This window comes from Rhinolophus sinicus, linkage group LG03 (assembly GCF_036562045.2).
Source record: "Rhinolophus sinicus isolate RSC01 linkage group LG03, ASM3656204v1, whole genome shotgun sequence".
Lineage (NCBI taxonomy): Eukaryota > Metazoa > Chordata > Mammalia > Chiroptera > Rhinolophidae > Rhinolophus > Rhinolophus sinicus.
In genome coordinates this window covers 56403166-56417875 of record NC_133753.1, presented here as the reverse complement: position 1 = coordinate 56417875, position 14710 = coordinate 56403166, and the positions used below count along the sequence as shown (strand labels likewise).

Here is a 14710-nt window from a genome sequence, read left to right as displayed (position 1 = left end):
AGCCATCTGGTCCCGGACTTTTGCTTTTGGGTAGGTTTTGGATGACTGATTCAATTTCCTTACTGGTGATCAGTCTATTTAGATTTTCCAACTCTTCATGGTTCAGCAAGGGAAGGCTATATGTTTCTAAGAACTTGTCTATTTCTTCTAGGTTATTGAATTTGGTGGTATATAGTCCTTCTCGGTATTCTTGGATGATCCTTTGTATTTCTGTGTCATCCATGATAACTTGCCCTTTTTCATTTCTGATTTTCCTTATTAGTGTCTTTTCTATTTTTATCTTAGAGTCTAGCCAATGGTTTGTCAATTTTGTTAATCTTTTCAAAGAACCAGCTCCTTATCACATTAATTTTTTCTATTGTTTTTTTGCCCTCTATTTCATTTAGTCTGCTCTGATTTGTATTATTTCCTTTCTTCTGCTGACCTTGGGTTCCATTTGGTATTCTTTTTCTAGTTCTTTAAGGTGTAACATGAGGTTATTTATTTGGGATTTTTCCAAATAAATAGGCCTGTAATGATATAAATTTCTCTCTTAAAACTGCTTTCTCTGCATCCCAAAAAATTTGGTAGGATGTATTTTCATTCTTATTTCTTTCTATGTATCTTTTGATCTCTCTTCTTAATCTTCTTTGACTGACAATAATCAAAACAGCCAGGTATTGGCAGAAAAAAACACACACAGACCAATGGAATAGAATTGAGAACTCAGAAATAAACCCTCATAAATCTGGGCAGATTTTTGTCAAAGGAGCCAAAAACATACAGTGGAGAAAAGAAAGCCTCTTCATTAAACAGTGCCAGGAAAATTGGGAAACGTGCAAAAGAATGGAACTGGACTGCTATCTGTCGCCATATATATATATGTACGTATATATATATATATATATATATATATATATGTACATATATGTATATATATGTATGTATATATATGTATATGTATATATATATACCGTATGTGTGTGTGTGTGTGTGTGTGTGTGTATATATATACCAAAATTAACTCAAAATGAATCAAAGACCTAAACATAAGACCTGAAACAATAAATTGTGTAGAAGAAAGGATAGGTACTAAACTTATGGGCCTTGGGTTCAGAGATTTTATGACTTTGACCTCAAAGGCAAGCAAAGTAAAAGCTAAAATAAATGAATGGGACTGTATCAAACTTAAAAGCTTCTGCACAGCAAAAAGAACCATCAACCAACCGAATGGGACAATATTTGTAAACAACACCTGGGATAAGGGGCTAATATCCAAAATATAGAGAATTCATACAACTCAACAAAAAATCCAAATAATCCAATTAAAAAATGGGCAGAGAACCTGAACAGACACTTTTCCAAGAAGAATACAAACAGCCAACAGATATACAAGTAATAACAAGTGTTGGAGAGGCTGTGGAGAAAAAGGAACCCTCACACACTGCAGGTGGGAATGTAAATTGGTACAGCCACTATGGAAAACAGTACAGAGGGTCCTCAAAAAATTAAGAACAGAATTACGATATGACAGCACTCTGTCCCATATGTATCTACCCAAAAAATTTGAAACATTTATTTGTAAAGATATATGTACCCCTATGTTCATTGCAGCATTATCCACAGTGGCCAAGACATGGAAACAATCAAAGTGCCCTTCAATGGATAATTTGATAAAGAAGATGCAGTACATATGCACAATGGAATATTACTCAGCCATAAGAAAAGATGAAATAGTGCCATTTGTGACAACATGGATGGACCTTGAGATAATCATGCTAAGGATAATAAGTCAGACAGAAAAAGTCAAGAACCATATGACTTCACTCATATGTGGGATATAAAACAAAGCAACAAACTAACAAGACAAACAAAGAAACAACTCATAGACACAGACAAAAGTTTAGTGGTTACCAGAGGATAAGGGGGGAAGGGGATGGTAGAAGACGGGAAAGGGGTCAAATATATGGTGATGGAAGGAGAACTGACTCTGGGTGGTGAACACACAAAGCAATATATAGATGTATTATAGAAATGTACACTTGAAATCTACATAATTTTACTAACAAATGTCACCCCAATAAATTTAATTAAAAAAAGAAATAGTTTATAATGCTTATACAAACACAAAGTAGAACTTCAGGTTTTAGCTCCAACATGTAAAGAGCTTGGAACACGTCATTCCTGTCCTTATCATAGCAAAAAAACCAGAACAAAATGAAAATCAACAGCTTTTCATAGATCATCAGAGAACTGAAAGCACAGGGGAAATTGTCACTCCAATGTTAAGTTTGAATTTATTAAAATTAAAAAACTTAAGCTCTGCAAAAGATACTATTAAGGGAATGAAAAGTAAGAAAACAACCCAATTTTTAAAATGGGCAAAAGAGCCCTTCTCACCAAAGAAGATATACAGATGGCGAGTAAACAGATGAAAAGATGGTTATTAACATCATACGTCATTAGGGAACTGCAAATTAAGAGCAATGAAATACCACTACACATCTTTTATAACGACTGAAATCCAAAAAAACTGACAACAAATGCTGATGAGGATGTGGAACGACGGGACCTCTAAGAACTCAGGAATTCTCAACAGAACTCATTCATTGCTGGTAGAAATACAAAATGGTACAGCCACTTTGGAAGAGTTTTGCTGTTTTTCACAAAGCTAAACAATCTTACCCTACAACCCAGCAATCTCTTCTTAGGTACTTCCCCAATTGAGCTGAAATCTTACGCCCACACAAAACCTTGCACACGTTTATGGCAGCTTTATTCATAATTGTAAAAAACTGGAAGCAACCAAGATGTCCTTCAAAAGGTAAATGGACAAACTGTGGTATACTCATATGTGGAATATTATTAGTGTTAACAACAAAAAAAGAGTTAGCAAGCCAAGGAAAGATATGAAGAAACTTTAATGCTTATTGCTAAGTGAAAGAAGTCAATCTGGAATGGCTGCATAGTATATGATTCCAACTATATGACATTCTGGTAAAGGCAAACTATGGAGACAGTAAAAAGATCAGTGGTTGCTAGAGGTTGGAGGCAAAGGGAAAAGAATGAATGGGTGAACTCAGGAATTTTAGGGCAATGAGACTATTCTGTATGATTCTATAGTAATGGATACATGATATGCATTTGTCAAAACCCACAGAACTGTACAACATAAAGAGTGAAGCTTAATATAAGCCATGGACTTTAGTTAATAATGCATCAATACTGGCTCATTAGTTGTAACGAATACATCACACTAATGCAAAATGTTAATATGGGAAACTGTGGTAAAGGGAATAAATGAAAACACTTGGTGGTATTGACTAAGGTTTTTTAGTAAACCTAAAACTGTTCTAATTTTTTTAATTTTTAAAGAAATAACACAAATTAGTGTGACATGGCAGATTACTATAAAGTAATACCTTAAAGAAGATAACAGCTACCATAGTCTTTTAATTTCAGTTTCAAAATTCTATTTTACAGATTCCAACTGAATCAGCTAGTACTGTTTTAGTGTAATATATACAATGATGGCACGATGTAACATACAGTTTATGGTATACTAAACTGTAGTAAGTGTATGTATGTTTGCAATTTTTGTCAAATTTGTGTTCCCATGTATTCAGCCACCCACTCTCCTCTTTCCCTCGCCACTCCACTTAAGTACTATTCCCAGCTCAGCTCCTTCACTAGTGTCAGCACCAAAATCAAAGATTCTATGAACAAAAAGGCACAGTGAGGTTAGTTCTCACCCAACTAAATCCCAACACTGAATGCCATCCCTGAGTCACCACTTTATTCCATTTCCTAAAATGGCCACTGATATATAAGGTACTCAGTAAATATTTATGAATGAATGAACTGCCTAATAGCTTAAAAATTCTTTAAGTTAAACATTTTGTCAAATTTAAAATCATCTCAACTGTTTAAAATATTATCAAAGAATACCAGACCAAACTAAGGCAAAACTCTAACAAATAACATTTATTTTTCCTTTACATATATATTTCACAGCCTGAACATCACATTGTCTTCCAAGAAAGGTGCTTTTATGCCATTATATTTTACTATTTACTGCACAGGCATTAAGCATTCTCATTAACATGATGAGACAATTTGCTGGTAAACATTTAAACACACAGACATTGATTTCAATATCTCAACATATTTTTGGTCATAACCAAGGAGGTACATCAAAATATAACAACAATGGCTAATATTTTATAAGCAAATAATATTTAGCTCTGCACTGTTTATACAATAGGCTGTGATAATAAATAGTATCACCAATCTCATCAACTATTAACTGGCCACAAAAAGCCTAACATACATTTTAATTGTGATATGAAATGTTCTATTGGTGTAGTTACAACATAGTACTACACTGGACTAAGAAAAGAAAAAATACTAAACTGGTATGTTTTAGTTATGTTCACGTATTATATTCCTAACATGAAGGCAAATGTTTAAATAGAAAAACTAGCAGTCCAAAAAACGTGAATGTGCAAGATGTGAGGAAAACACTGCATTTAAATTTGCACTCATTTGCAAGTTACAGTACTAGCTCAGTTTAAACACTAACAGGAAAAATATTCAGCAGGAAAGAATGGAAATGACCTCTCTCGGCAATGACCTCTCTCGGCAGAGTACTCGTCACTGCACACTGCTCCACTGTTTAGAAAGTGTTTCTGGTAATCTTGAGCTTCTAACACCTTATGACTATCCTTCGCTCAACAAAGGAGAGTGCAGGCATGCTTCAATCAGTGGTAAGAATAGGAAGAAAAACCTGAATCAGCAACATTTTCTTCTTTAATTTGGTATAAAGGTCCTTCTCATTATTATAACTTACTAATAATGATTCCTGAATCAGATTTGCTAAACGCTATAAAGAATAGCTATCCTTCATACAATATTAGGTTTGATTTTTTTTTTTTTTTTTTAAGTATGTCAGCATGATAAAAGGTACATGCACAATCATTCTACCAACCTGTATGGGCAATAGTCAGCATAAAACTCAGCTTGAATCAGATTCAAATTCTACACAGAGATTCTCTGTAGTGTTTTCAATGTGTTAACTGCTTGGAAAGCAGAAATGCCTAATAGCGATTGCAGTGTGTTTTTTTAATTGAAATGTTTATAAAAATAAAGCCCAAATCTTTTAAGTCTATAGAATGTCAAGAATTTGAGTAGGGATGTTAAAAGCACTGGGCAAAACCCTTGTTTTCAGAGTGCCGTCTGCCCCACAGGAGAAGATCCGATTGCCCTGGGTGATGTCAATCTGCATGACTCCAGCCCCAAGGTTTCTGAATATGGACTGTTTAGCATGTTCATTTTTAAATGAATGAATCAGACCATGGCCTGTCAATCTCCAAACCTAATTTAAAAGAAAAACAGAGTGAAAACAAAAAGTGTAAGTCATTTAAAAAAGAGAGAAAGAGACCAAAAGCAAAAACATGACCTTCGCTTTTATTCCCTTGGCCTAAATGATCTCATTATAGTCCAACTTTCCCAACCACTGACTCTTTCCTAACAGCTTATCTGATTGGAAATAATATTATTCAGATGATTAATTTACTGTCCTAATACTTTACTGTCCATTCTTTTAAATTTCTCTCTTCCTGTCCTCTTGTAATCTCATATTAACCACAAAAACCCCATTTGTAATTCAATTAAATATTTAAGTTAATTCAAATAATGTTCCTAATGCTAAGCTAGACCCTGGGCAATATAAAAGAACAGCAACATCTCTCTTATCAGGAAACCTCACCTCAACTATACAAAACAGAGTTAGGTACTGGGAGCACAGGTGAGGAGAGGGGAGGAAGTGCTGAGAAGCCAAACTAATGTCACCAAAAAATCCATGCATTAGTTAAATTCATACACGTTACTCAAAACAGTCCTTTAAGGCTTTTTCATAACCTGAGCATCTAATGAGGTTGATTATATGGTTTTCTGGACCATAACAGTTTAGAAAGAACCACATGGAAGGAAGAAACATTCAACAGCTCCACAAAGCTTTACTTTATGCCTCATTTCAAAGAGCACAGTGGGGTTTTTTGGGTTTTTCTTCCCAACCAGTCTTGACAACACATAGCAGCACATTCCCACCTCTTGTACTAACTTACCTTTATGTTACCTTCGGCTGACCCTGTAGTAAAAAATTCTTCACAGGGATCCAGAGACAGCGCCTTAATGGCTGAGTCGTGTGCCTGGAACGTGTGGATCAGCTGCCTCTGCCTGATGTCTAAAATGCAGACATATCCTTTCCTACCTCCAGATATGAGGAGTTGATGTTTTGGTGCATACTGGAGTACTGTGGCACCATGATCATGGCATGTGAAACCTGAAGAAGGAAAACGAGTCATTTCTCCCAAAATTTCGATCTTGGCAATTCTGATCATATTTAAATGCCTATTTAAATAATATAGAAATTACTGATACATTTTTTCATTCTAATTTCTGTAATCATATGATCAAAGTATTAAAGAAGATCCAAGCCAGTGACAGAAAAAGATATTCTTACCCACAATCTCAATATGAAAACACACACAGGAAGTTTAAACCTTAAGCCCAAACTAAGTTATGCTACCATGTAAGTAGTATGCAGAAGCAAAAATGTAGAGGTGACCAAGCTTCTGAATGACACACTCAGCTACCAATGACAAGTACTTACCCTCACCTAGTTCTTGCCCTCATATACAGCCTCATCAAACCTTCACAAGTAAGTAACTGAAACTCAAATACACCTGTGTGCAAATGACCAGCTACAATTTAAGAAGTTATCCTTCCAAGGATTCTCTGCATTTTAATATGATTATTTCATAAATTACTATGTGGCAAATCTTTAAAAGATGTTAACAGTTATTCACAGAAAAAAGAATTGTGAAATCAAATAAAATTGGGAAACAACTACAGCTTTCAATATGCACATCATCATAGTAAAACACTGAAATCTTCCTGTAAAAAAATCCACCCAGCTTTATTTAACCCAAACTTATTGGATGGAGCACTCTACCACTATGTGGAAGAGAGATCCTTAGGACACCAATTTGGGAAATATTAGGTTGATACAAAAGCAAATGCGGTTTTTGCAATTTTTAACCTTTTAAACCACAATTACTTTTGCACCAACATAATACTATCTTAAACAAAATGAATACTACTTAAATGATATTGTTCATATTTCTAGCTCTAACTGTAAGGTTAACTTTTATTTCATAGTTAGGTTTAATTCTTTAAAATATGATCTCATTTCTATTAAGCTCAATGAATACTTTACAACTAATTCCTTAAATAGCCTTGTTAGTAACACCACATTCCATACCATATTTTCTGAATAGAATACAACTAAAGACTGCTCTAGGCTAGCTGGATTTCTATGATCATACATGTACATATTTACCTTAGCAAGGTAGCCAGACATTCTAGTTAACTTTCAGAATTTTGTACGTTCCAAATAGTTCTCTATTGTCAACCCATGAATAAATACTGACTAGATTCACTGGTTAAAAACCAGGAAAGCATTCCTTCATAGTGTATTAAAAATCACAGACCTTAACTCACCATGAATGAGGCTGTTTCCAGGTGATATCAAAGTGTCCCAGAGGCATACATTTCTTATAAAGAAACAAACAATAAGAAAAATACATCATGAACAATTGCTCTAAGTCATCACCAGGAGCAAACTGTCTTCAAGTCAAATATCTTATTGAATCTTGTTATCTTTTTTGTTCACTCACATTTATGTACAGCACAGTGGCCAGGCATCCATACAACTTACGAAGTGATCCCCCAGCAAGTCCAGCAGCCATTTGACACCATATACACAGTTTTACAACATTTTTGGCTATATTCCCTATACTGCACTTCACAGCCCCAGACTATTTTGTAACTACCAATGTGTGCTTCCTAATCCCTTTGCCATTCTCACCCATCTCCCCAACACCCCTCCCATCTACCATCCCCCTCCCATCTAGCAACCATCAATTTGTTCTCTGTGTCTGTAAGTCTATTTCTGATTTGTTTGTTCTAAATTTGCTTATTTCTCATTTTGCTTCTCTGTCAACCTACCTATTGTCATTGGACTGTCCAGATGTGGCAACTAGACTTGAAGAGGTAATAAATGCAAAGTCACTTGTGGCTTTACTGTGGCACTGCCAACTCTATGGAAAACAAAATACAATTGATGTTATCTAAAAATCCAGTAAAATTTGGTACAGTGCACACACATAATTCTCTTAATATATGCATGAGCTAAGTAAAGTTTTGTAAAACAGTCTAGAATAGTAAGTGATAGTGTGAGAATTAGCTGTCATTTGCATATTTGGGTAAAATAAAATAGTTTTTTAAAACCTGAAAGGGATGGTAAAAACACAGAATTCAAGGATTCAAGGTTTTTTGGGGTTTTTTTTTAAGATACATAACAAAAGAGTAAGATAACAAGTACATGAACTTCATATAATTAAATGGCTTGGTTAAGGGCTCAAGCAAGCAACTTTAGTGCTAATGACCTCAAATACATTTAATACACTTTAAATAATAATATAAATCATAACAACAACCCAAGGAGGAAAACTCTTGCATACCCATCTAGTCTTGGACTATAGTGTGAAGAACTTAAGTCACATTAACTTGGTTACCATCTACCTTCCTTACCACATCTGTGCTCCCTGCCCTCCCCCCCCAGGTGAAGACCTTTAGCAATTACAAAAACAAGATCAAAAAGTGGTCCTGTAAATAATCCAGAGGTTTAAGACTGTCCCAAACAGCTCCTAAGGGTATTCCAGTACCGTGGGAAACCACTCACTGAGCCAGGGATGATTTTTCTTGTTGGATCCACTGGATGAGTAGAAGGTGAGGACCGAGTGAGGACCAAGAAGGAAGATGTCAGGGTATTTTAAAATAAAACAGATATTTTTCTGTTTGAAATTATCATGGTATAGATTTGACTGAAGGTAAAGGATAGATTCAATATCACTTCCATTTCTGTAAAGACTTGATGACACAGTCTGTAGTGTACTAATTTAAGAGAAATATCTTATCCCACATACGTAAGAACATGTGCATAGCCTAGAAAATAAAATTTAAAAATATCTGGGAATCTACCTAAACCCTAGAGGTTCAGGACTTTCTATAGAATCAAAATACATGAAGCCAGAAGTTCCTTATAGGATAGCATCATCTTCCACTTCTCCCCCACCAAGTGAAGATATGCTTGCATTACCAAATGATTTAGTATGATTTGGATTAATGAATGGGTGGCCTATTGGGATTGGTTATTTTATAACCCAGTAAACAAAATTCTGGAGCAAACTGGAATACAGTTGGCCCTCCACATCTACAGATCAAAAATGTTTTAAATGTTACATTGTTGCTGATGTGTACTATGTAGTTAGGCCTGAGATGACTGCATCTGTATGGAACAAGTACAGATTTTTCTTGCCATTATTCCCTAGCAATACAGTATAACAACTATTTACATAGCATTTACATTGTATTAGATATTATAAGTAATCCAGGGATGATTTAAAGTATACAGAAGGACATACATTGGTTATATGCAAATACTACCGTATTTCCCCGAAAATAAGATCTAGCCGAACTGTCAGCTCTAATGCGTCTTTTGGAGCAAAAATTAATAAAAGACCCGGTATAATATAATGTAATACCCCGTCTTATATTAATTTTTGCTCCAAAAGACTCATTACAGCTGATGGTCTGGCGAGGTCTTATTTTCGGGGAAAAACAGTACGCCATTTTACATAAGGGGTTTGAGCATCTGCAGATTTTGGTATCCATGGAAGTCCTGGAAACAACCCCCATGGATACCAAGGGACAACTGTACATGGAACCTGTTGGAGTCTTAATATAGGTGTGTAAAATCAATTACTACAAAATGCTATCATTAAAAAGAGTTAATTTTCAAAATGGATAAAAGTATAAAAAAATGTATTCTACGGAAGACCATGTACAGGGAAAGCGCCTGAAATATTTCAGATTTAATGACTACTCGTCAAGCTGTTTTAGGTCATTTCAGTCTAAAACTAGGACAATGATGGGTATTGCGCTATGGTATGGTTGCTGGATGGAAGTGCCTTTCCCACCAGATCCACCAATGAGATTCACTGTCTGAAACAGACACTTCATAAACAAGTGGCCTCTACACACTCTGGGAATGCTAAGTGATACTTACCATGTAAGGTTTAGGATTTGCTGCAGTTTGATTTACTTGCCAGATACTCAGAAAACCCTCTCCATCAGCAACACCACACTGTTAGAAAAGCAGAGAGACATTAAACAGAGCTTCTCAGTGGCCGTATCAAAGGTAAAAACATTTACGGAAAGCAGTCACTTAATCCCCACTGAACATTCTGCCTATACCTGTTTCTGTTGCTACAGTTCCCAAGAAAGTCCAAGTACTATCAACATCCTGCCCTTTTTAAATGCTTTCCCAGTTTCCCCCCATCTTCTGTAGAAGAATTTAGTAAGAACCTGGAAGGTCCTCTCAGATGCTTGACTGCGATTACAGGCTCCACCAACACACTCGACAAAGCTCTTTACCCTCACAGAGTATTTAGTATCTTTAAGCGGATAATTAATCCATACAAAATTTTGTGGATTTATACTTTTATTGGGAGATGAGGTGGTATATAAACAGATACAAACAAGCTACCTGTTCAGCTCAATCCAGGGTCATTGAATTTGCATTTTGATATAGTTTTACTAACCATTTACTCATAAATATCCACACTTATTTTCACATGAATTTAGTAGTAACCCCCAAGAACTAACCTTGTTGCCTTGAGAATTAAAATATAACCTGGTAACTCTTGCATTGCCGGCTTGGCGGAAACAGACAAGTTGCTGAGGTCGTGTCCATTCAAACATTCGTACACTGCCATCCTGGGCACCTGTAAGATCTGAAACACAAAAGGAAAAGCAGAAAATAACAGAAAAAGCTAAAGAAAGAATTCTGATATTTCCATTCTATAAATCCACTTCAAAATGATGGAGGCCATTTGCAATCCTTGGATCATATATAAAATACTTACAGTATTGATGGACCGGGTGTGAGGTCATTCTCTTAACGTTATGTAGATTCCTTTTCATAAGCTTTAAAAGAATAAAAAAATGTATTTTGTACATAACAGAACGGATGAGGAAGGATATGATTCAAGCCAACTCTAATTCTGATAATATTTATTTTACAACTGGCTTATTACTGAAATAAACTGTTGTGGATTTTCTGAACCACTACACATACAATACTTGTCTGAACAGGTTGTGGAAGTCCCTTACTGGTGCAGCCCTGGCCTGTGTGGACTGTGCGGATACCAAGCAGCTTCACCGAATAGTAAGTGCCCCTCCTGAGGACATGCAGGAGTATCTCCAGTCTTCAGAGTAGAACCTGAGAATGGGACCCCTTCAACTCCAGTGACTACGTAACAACAGTGTTACCATAGACATGAATTCCTCTTGGACTTTGCTTTACCACTTTGTGCCTCATGGTTTGCTCATTTGTAAGATGATAATGAGGGATAATAATAGCACCTACCACCTCAGGTTGTTGTGAGAAAAAGCATGCACCTGACAAAAAGAAACTCACAATATGTTAGCTATTATTATAACTGGTCACTGCCACTGACCATTAGGATCATTGTTTGTCAAAGTGACTTCAACTTGTTTTTGAGGGAGTCCATATCCAGAAACCATACCTAAAAGTAAATAACATACCACACTAGCTCCAGTGCTAGTCTGTCCACTGCCCAGCCATGGCAGAGATGAAGGTGGATGCACCTGACTTGCTGAATAGGACGGTGCACTGGGTTGATAAAGAGTTGTAGTGGAACCACGGTAATCAATATCATCTGAACTGTGAAAAATATTCGCGTGTTACTATGAAAATTGCATTTTCCAATTACAATTACAAATTCCAATTACAGAGCTTCTTATGAACACACAGGATCACCTTTATTTTTAAAAAATGAGTAAATATCCATGAGAAAAACTTTGGTACATGTTCTAATCATAGCCAACTTTAGTACCGTTTAACTTTTTCCCTTTAAGCAAAACATAAATTTAGTTGAATGTTGTTCAGGGTAATTTTATTGCTGCACAAGTTGGAACCAATGTTTATTTTGAAGTATTTAACAGAGCTTTTCTTTTTATCATGTATAGAAAAAAGCTATGTATTCTATTCAAGTATAGCTATCCCATGTATCAAATTCATACATTTTTAAAGATTTTTTTAAGTAAGGTACTAATTATCACATTAAAATGTTGAAGTAATTTTTATGATGGACTATATCATATCATATATTACATGGTTATATCTACTCTGAAGTGTGATATTGATATCTAGTTATATTATATACTGACAAAATAGAAAATTCAACAGAACAAAGACAGACTTATCAAGGCACCATTCCCAAGCATATAAAATTTTTAAGAGTCTGGAGAAAAGCAAGAGGGAGGACAAATGTGGAGGAGAAACCCCAATAAAGGGAAGTGTTGCAAAAACACTCTTGGTACAGTGTCTATAGCTTTACTGAAAAGCAAAGTTGTCTATATTTTTATCTGTAAAAAAGCTATGCTTATAAGGAGATAAGAAGAAACACTGGAAATTACTCAGTAAATGTGACTCAACAATCAGTCTAATTAATACACTTGTGTATACCGCTTTTTGCTTTAATTATCCAGATCAGATGAATTTACTTAACATTGTGTAATTCCTGACATTTCTTTGGAGTTAAATGTCAAAATGGCAGTTGTCAGCATTAGCCTTTGGCATTGAGGATTATGCTGACTCAAACACTAGTTCAAGGTCTAATGAAGAAGTATGAGTAGTTTGTTCATGGTGTAAACAGAGCCTTTTATTGGCAGCTAAGCCAATTATATTTGTCTCCTATCCAAATGAAGGGAGAGAGATACAAATATACTTTTCAAGATAATTCAAAATCATGTGCATAACCAAAAGGGTTCCTTTTGAGGAAAACTACATTTAAAATTATCTACATAAGATATTAACCTTTTGGATTCTCTGTCATATTCTTCTCCAATCCACATATATGATTGACAGGCCAGCAGAGAAGTAACATCGAGTTCTTGTACATCATGTGTTGAAGCCAAAACAATTTCATTACAGTTTGCCTGTAAAGCAAAGGCAGAATCAATAATTTAAGCAATTTCACTAAAAAAGTGAAATTATAATGACTAAAGCTTTTACCTTATTAATGGAAAATGCCATGATCATATCTGATTCCTTATGAATGATTTTTGCCTTTCCACCTGGATAGCCCAGATCAGCTTCAACCTACAAAACATTTGTCAGCAGCTTTAGTTGTTACAGAATAGCTCCATCCAGAAATCTGTACACTCCACAAAATTAAGGAAAGATAAGAAGAAAATGTAGCAGCAGCAAATAAAAAGGTAATTTTTAGTGTGTTGAAAATTAGCTTTGGAATTATCTTAAATTCTCTGATGCCCTGTAATCACCCCAATTATAAATATTCCATTGTGATTATAGGACACTGATTAACTGGCATAAAAGATAGCTAACACAGTTTTCATTAGTATTTATGACAGTAACGTGTCTTATCTCTTCCAAAAGTGTATAGAGATATTGCAGTAGGAATGTGTATACATAAGAGGCACAGAATGGAAGAAAAAGACGTAAACAAAGGAGTCACATAAGAAATGAAACATGTTTTAAATAAGGGTGCTGAGATAGGAATAAGGAGAAGTTGGAAAGAAGAATAGTTAGAAAAGAATGAAGGAGATTGATGAGAGGAAGGTATAGTGGCTTAGAGTCAAAGATGATGGGAAGGAAAGAAGAGGCAGAATCGAGAAGGAAGAAAGATTTAAAAAAATTATGTTTAAGAACAAACTGGAAAAAGTGACGGAAGCGGAGGTGGACAAGAAAAAGCAGAACCAGTGGCAGGAAGAGGAAGCCAGTCACACCCAACGTCTCCTACTGTATGTCACTGAGGCGTATGGGAGAGATGAGTACTCTTACTAGTTAGCCAGCTGAGGAGGTGATGGTTAGTATTAGAGACAAGAGGTTAGCTCCCTGAACTTCAAAGAATGAGCTAAATACAAGAACTTGGAATACTACCTTGATGTGGTAATCTTCTGCTACGTAGTTTTGTTTGACCTGCTCCACATGTTCTTCTACAGACTAAATACACCACACCATCACAAACACAAAACACATGCATGAAACAAAATTATAAAGAGAATGAAAAATTTCAAACTGAAATGGTGAAGATAGTAAAAGTGAATTTGCAAGGCTGCCTTTTAAAAACACAAAATCAAGAAAGAAATTAAACTGAGTAAAACATGATGTAATCAGATAAACACAACACAAAGCAAACCAGGCAAAATTAAAGTTAATGTGACTATTATACAAAACCTATTTCAAAATAAAAATTAGATATTTTTCTATCCGTTATATAAAAATAAAACCTACATGCATAAGCAGATGCATTCTGTACTACATAGATTCCTATCTGATAGGGGTTTAGTTCAAATACAAATTGAAACTACTTATCTCTAAACTCAGACTGAAAGCCCTGATAATTATTTCACTCTTATTCATAAGAAATATATCCATGAAAAGAGAGTCAGGGATTAAAATTCACAACAACCATTTACTATAATCATATGATTTTTCTCCTTAGAAACAAACAAATATTTAACAAAATGAGGTATGGGGGGAAAAATAACACAAATA

General features: G+C 35.1%; 1 protein-coding gene across 1 annotated transcript in view; it reads right to left on the bottom strand.

Moving 5' to 3' along the window:
* Positions 1-4901: 4901 nt before the first annotated feature.
* DMXL2 (Dmx like 2) overlaps positions 4902-14710 on the bottom strand; it is a 110148-nt gene continuing 100339 nt past the window's right edge. The window contains exons 29-39 of the mRNA XM_074329184.1: positions 14093-14155; positions 13205-13291; positions 13007-13128; positions 11713-11851; positions 11031-11091; positions 10771-10898; positions 10172-10249; positions 8050-8141; positions 7543-7595; positions 6105-6322; positions 4902-5353 (exon numbers count right to left, since the gene is read on the bottom strand). Coding sequence (XP_074185285.1) covers positions 5144-5353; positions 6105-6322; positions 7543-7595; positions 8050-8141; positions 10172-10249; positions 10771-10898; positions 11031-11091; positions 11713-11851; positions 13007-13128; positions 13205-13291; positions 14093-14155 — 1251 coding nt within the window. The 3' untranslated portion in view covers positions 4902-5143. The remainder of the gene's footprint in view (positions 5354-6104; positions 6323-7542; positions 7596-8049; positions 8142-10171; positions 10250-10770; positions 10899-11030; positions 11092-11712; positions 11852-13006; positions 13129-13204; positions 13292-14092; positions 14156-14710) is intronic.